The sequence below is a fragment of the Monopterus albus genome, unplaced genomic scaffold, assembly GCF_001952655.1.
Source record: "Monopterus albus unplaced genomic scaffold, M_albus_1.0 scaffold16.1, whole genome shotgun sequence".
In the NCBI taxonomy this organism is placed as follows: Eukaryota; Metazoa; Chordata; class Actinopteri; order Synbranchiformes; family Synbranchidae; genus Monopterus; species Monopterus albus.
The window spans coordinates 751,441-757,309 of record NW_018127896.1 but is presented as its reverse complement, the minus strand read 5'-3'; the positions used below and the strand labels follow the sequence as shown (position 1 = coordinate 757,309).

Below are 5,869 nucleotides of genomic sequence, written 5' to 3'. Positions count from 1 at the left end.
GAATGAGTCTGAGGAACGAGAGAGGAGTTAAAGAGGGAGATAACTTTTTATGCAGCTAACTGGTTGGTAGTGAAGAGTCCTCACTGGCCAGGAAAGCTTGTTTGACGATTCAGTGACCAATAAAAACCTCTGAAACACCTGTCTGTAACTTCATCCTGAGTGACTGAAAGACTGAGGATGAGAAGGCTCATGTAAACACCTGTAAACTATATGAACATATAGAAATTTGCAACCAAAGCACGCGTTTTTTTCCCTTTCTTCATCCACTGTATTATATTTCTGACACTGAAATAAACCTAGAAAGCATCTTGGCCGAACACCTGGGGCAGAATGTTAGGACTCCGTCCACCAGTCACATCCCAGTGTAGTACTGACAACCCGTTTTAAGCTGAGACTGTGACTTTTCATATTTAATGATAACCCCCTTAGAAAGCTGAATGAATCAATAAAATAAAAATAAACATAGTTCAAACATTTTAATGGAGCATTCTGCTACCAAGTATCCACAGCTGATCCAAAGTGAATGACCAGCGACATTTCAAACAGGACTCAGAAAAAAGGGGCCAAATGACAAAAGGTTGGTTTGGTTTTCAACAAAAATCAGAAATCATTTTTCTTGTATAAATTAAAAGGGGACACGGCACATTTTCTGATATAAAATTAGCAGAAAAACATAATTAAGGTTTCATGTTTTAAGTTAATCAAAGGAGAACATGTTTCTCTTCCCCCACCTCCTCCTGTCCCTCATCACACTGCAGTTGGACAAAGAAATCAGTTCAGATAATGCTGAATGCATGTTAGTGGCTATAAGACAGAGGTTGGGAAACTTCATCTCATGGAGTGGAGCTGAGCGAGGCGGCGAGTATCTGGACGGAGACGAAGGACGACATACAGTATTGTTCAAAATAATAGCAGTACAATGTGACTAACCAGAATAATCCAGGTTTTTAGTATATTTTTTATTGCTACATGGCAAACAAGTTACCAGTAGGTGCAGTAGATTCTCAGAAAGCAAACAAGACCCAGCATTCATGATATGCACGCTCTTAAGGCTGTGCAATTGGGCAATTAGTTGAAAGGGGTGTGTTCAAAAAAATAGCAGTGTCTGCCGTTGACTGTACAAACACAAAACTATGTTGTACAAACGTTTTTGTTTCTAGGATTTAGCAATCCTGTGAATCACTAAACTAATATTTAGTTGTATGACCACAGTTTGTTATAACTGCTTCACATCTGTGTGGCATGGAGTCAACCAACTTGTGGCACCTTTCAGCTGTTATTACACTCCATGATTCTTTAACAACATTCCACAATTCATTTACATTTCTTGGTTTTGCTTCAGAAACAGCATTTTTGATATCACCCCACAAGTTCTCGATTGGATTAAGGTCCGGGGATTGGGCTGGCCACTCCATAACATTAATTTTGTTGGTTTGGAACCAAGACTTTGCTCGTTTACTAGTGTGTTTGGGGTCATTGTCTTGTTGAAACAACCATTTCAAGGGCATGTCCTCTTCAGCATAAGGCAACATGACCTCTTCAAGTATTTTGACATATGCAAACTGATCCATGATCCCTGGTATGCGATAAATAGGCCCAACACCATAGTAGGAGAAACATGCCCATATCATGATGCTTGCACCACCATGCTTCACTGTCTTCACTGTGTACTGTGGCTTGAATTCAGAGTTTGGGGGTCGTCTCACAAACTGTCTGTGGCCCTTGGACCCAAAAAGAACAATTTTACTCTCATCAGTCCACAAAATGTTCCTCCATTTCTCTTTAGGCCAGTTGATGTGTTCTTTGGCAAATTGTAACCTCTTCTGCACGTGCCTTTTTTTTAACAGAGGGACTTTGCGGGGGATTCTTGAAAATAGATTAGCTTCACACAGACGTCTTCTAACTGTCACAGTACTTACAGGTAACTCCAGACTGTCTTTGATCATCCTGGAGCTGATCATTGGCTGGGCCTTTGCCATTCTGGTTATTCTTCGATCCATTTTGATGGTTGTCTTCCGTTTTCTTCCACGTCTCTCTGGTTTTGCTCTCCATTTTAAGGCATTGGAGATCATTTTAGCTGAACAGCCTATAATTTTTTGCACCTCTTTATAGGTTTTCCCCTCTCCAATCAACTTTTTAATCAAAGTACGCTGTTCTTCTGAACAATGTCTTGAACGACCCATTTTCCTCAGGCTTTCAAATGCATGTTCAACAAGTGCTGGCTTCATCCTTAAATAGGGGCCACCTGATTCACACCTGTTATTTCACAAAATTGATGACCTCACTGATTGAATGCCACACTGCTATTTTTTTAACACACCCCTTTCAACTAATTGCCCAATTGCACAGCCTTAAGAGCGTGCATATCATGAATGCTGGGTCTTGTTTGCTTTCTGAGAATCTACTGCACCTACTGGTAACTTGTTTGCCATGTAGCAATAAAAAATATACTAAAAACCTGGATTATTCTGGTTAGTCACATTGTACTGCTATTATTTTTGAACAATACTGTATAATCGAATCAAACATCTGATCCAGTTTAGACTGAAGCAAAGAGGCCTGGAGAGAGACAAGGTTGTTTCCATGATTAACAGAAAAACACAGTGTCACACTATTACAACAAAGACAAAATAATACCAACAGATAAGACATTTAGATTTTTAGTTGCTTCAATCAATTTCAATTCCAGGCAGACAACTGTACCTAGCAACTACCAAGAACAAGAATGATGACATCCTGATCTTTGCTACTTTTATAGATCAACATCTACTTTAAAAATAAGAGCATGTCTCTATGCTGCACTTCGCTACTGACATTTTTTGATCTTTGCAATTTTCACTTTGAACATAGTGATCTTAACCAGGTACAAACAGGTCTAGTGAGACCCAAAAAACAAACTGGCTCTTTGCCCCTACCATCATGTCCTGTTACCTGGAGCTACAGTGTAAACCAGGGATGCGTACTTGGGACAAACTGCAGCCTCCAGTCTGAAGCTAGCGTTAGCTGGCTAACAGTAAATGTGTCAGTCCAGTAGAACGCTCTGGTTACTGCTGATGTTACACAGGTTACTCCCAGGTTAAAATCATATTAATTCAACACAAAGGTAAAATCCTGACCATGCTAGGTGGCTAATGCTACCAAAACAAACAGGTTAGCTTTAGCTGCTAACACATCCAGAAGGAAGAACACCACATCTGAATCCAGTCTGAGTCCTCTGGCTGCTTTTAACCCTCTCCATGTCAAACAGTCAAACCAATGTTAACCCTGGTTGTTGCTCTTTCTGTGTCCCACTCGCTCTGTACAAAAGATGCCACCTCTTCACTCTGGCAGCCACTGGTTCAGACTTTTAGCTGCCCAGGGCTCCTCTATGGCTGTTTGACAAGACTACTGGTGACTGGAAAAACCCTTCTCCTAACCTTGGCTAGGTGGCAGGCAGGGCTAATTTACAGACCGTACTTTGACAACACAGGGTGGAGAAGCTGGAATAACAGGAGGAGGCTGTAAGCAGCAGAGGGTCATGGGGTGGTGTAGCTGGGAGACACCAGGTCCCACTGTCACTGGGAGGTTAATCAGACACTGTGGAAAATCTAAGTTAATGCACCTTTAACTTCAGTGCTACTACAGTAGTAACAGCTCCTGTGTTGTGTGCCACCATTCATGAGTTGCTGCTCAGGTAAAACAGCCCTCTTGTATGTATACGATTGATATTGCTTTATTGCTTTTTTTCTCTTTATTTTATTACTACAATCATCCATTTTGTATCAAACTGTCTATTCTTTCCCTTACATTGACACTCCCCCCCCCCCCCCCCCCCTTTTTCTTAATTTATTTGGTTTAATTCTATTTTTCCTTAAGTAATGAATATCAGTCTGCAAAGTTGGATACACCCACGCTTCACACTTTCACACACACACAACTCAACACCTTCAGTTAATAATCCCTTTGCTTTTTTTGTTAATGTCTGTTGTCTCATTTACTATCTTATGTCTCTTGTCCTGTAAATGTGTTATTTTGTGTTGCAATAAAAAAAATGAGCAGAAAAACATTAAAGTAAAACAGCCCTCTCACCTTGGCTCCACAGTGAGCAGTAATTTCCTCAAAGGAAGCCATCTGAAACCTCTCCACCACCTGCATCCGCCTCCTTCTCTCCTCCTCCACACTCTCTTGGTCCTCTGTTTTTACCATAAAATAAAAGTAAAATTTTAATGCTGCATATTTCCAGCACACAGTGTCACACAACCACAGACGCATCTGGGTTATAATGGCTGGATGTACTCCAGTGTTTCTGCTTTGCCATTACTGATTGACATTGTTTCATGGGAGCTTGTTTTTGTTTGTGTGTGTGTGTGTTTGTGTGAGGGGTGGTCTTTACATATTGTGCATTATGCTTTATGTATTTGTTAGGTTTTAAATTCAGGCCTGAGTTCTTGCTCTACATTTTTATTGTATACTATTTCATCTTTTATCTTAACAGAAAATAATCTCCTTTATTGGTTTTAAATGTGTTTTGAATACTACAACTACTGCTACTTCTACCAGTAATATGATTTTATTTATATTTTATTGAAATTATTAAATTGTTGTTCATTTCTTCAGATGTTAATTCATCAAACACGTGGTGTCGGTTCAGGTATCTTTCATGCTTTATCTTTTGTGCTTCCTGAAAAAAACAAACAAAAAAAAAAAAACAGGAAGCACAAAAGATAAAGCATATTCTTCAACGTTTGGCTTTTAACTGTTTTCTCAAATCTGTGGATATTACATTCAAATATCTTTGTCTTCGTCAAGGTTTGTGCTACAAATGACTCCATGACACATGACTTAAAACAATGTTTAACTGTGGTGGTGTTCTTTAAAGTCTCAAAGGTGATCTACTATGTCTGAGGTTTCTATACAAGACAAAGAGAGAGAGAATTATCAGGCTGACAGACAGGTATCAGTACACAGGGTCCATGTCCATCTATAGAGACGACGTCGACGATACTCTTCCTCTTAGACAGAGGATCCTCATCTGAAACGCACAGTAACAGTCTGAAACCGGCAGTATGAAGCTCAGTGAACAGTGTGTGTGTGAGAACCTGTTAGCTGAGGTGTGTATGGTCTGTTGATGCATTCAGCATGTGCTATAGCTGCTTCCTGTCAAAGCCTCAGACATCTTTGACTGGACGAACAGACAGGCCTCATCCACCATCAGCTCATCTTCTGGCAGTCTGACACACACCCACATACACCTACACACAGCTGAAATATTAATAATACATCTTATACAGCTAAAAACTATCCAAACACAAGTTTACTGTATTGTCAACAAACCAGTAAAGGCAGACTTCTACTAGAGATTTCTACTGTTACAGTTTTAACAATGAATACATTTCAAGAACAGGAAATCAGTAATGGCTACAAACACTCCTGATAAAATGCCTATGAATTTGTGTTCTCCATCTATTCACCGTGCACAGCTGTATACCAGCCTGCTGTGTTGTGAGGTAGTGAAGCAGGGTCTGTCCTGAACTAATTCAGGCTAACATGCTGTTAAAGGGCTCAACTAATCCTGATAATTCTCCTGCGGCTAATCTGGTTCGAGGGCTCTTTAAATAAAGGCAAAACCAGTCAGCCTTCGTTTGACTAAGTGCTGACCACAGTTACTCCAAATCATTTCCTTGTGTTCTGTTCGGGTCTGTCAGACCCGGATTCAATTTTCACCTTAAGAAAAAATATATTTCTAAACATTTTTTGGGCTGAAATTTGAAGCCTTTGCCTCATTTTGTGTGAAGAACACAAGTCTGAAGAAATTTTTGATGCAGGACCACCGCAACCCCCCCAAGTGCATTTACGTTACACATGTGCTGTTCGGGTCTAAAAAAGACCA

The 5,869-nt window shown here is 40.1% G+C and overlaps 1 protein-coding gene across 1 annotated transcript in view; it reads left to right on the top strand.

Annotated features, from left to right (window-relative positions):
- Window positions 1–5,015, top strand: part of LOC109955701 (pro-opiomelanocortin) — a 7,109-nt gene extending 2,094 nt beyond the window's left edge. The window contains exon 4 of the mRNA XM_020592117.1: window positions 4,859–5,015. Coding sequence (XP_020447773.1) covers window positions 4,859–5,015 — 157 coding nt within the window. The remainder of the gene's footprint in view (window positions 1–4,858) is intronic.
- The last annotated feature ends 854 nt before the right edge of the window (window positions 5,016–5,869 follow it).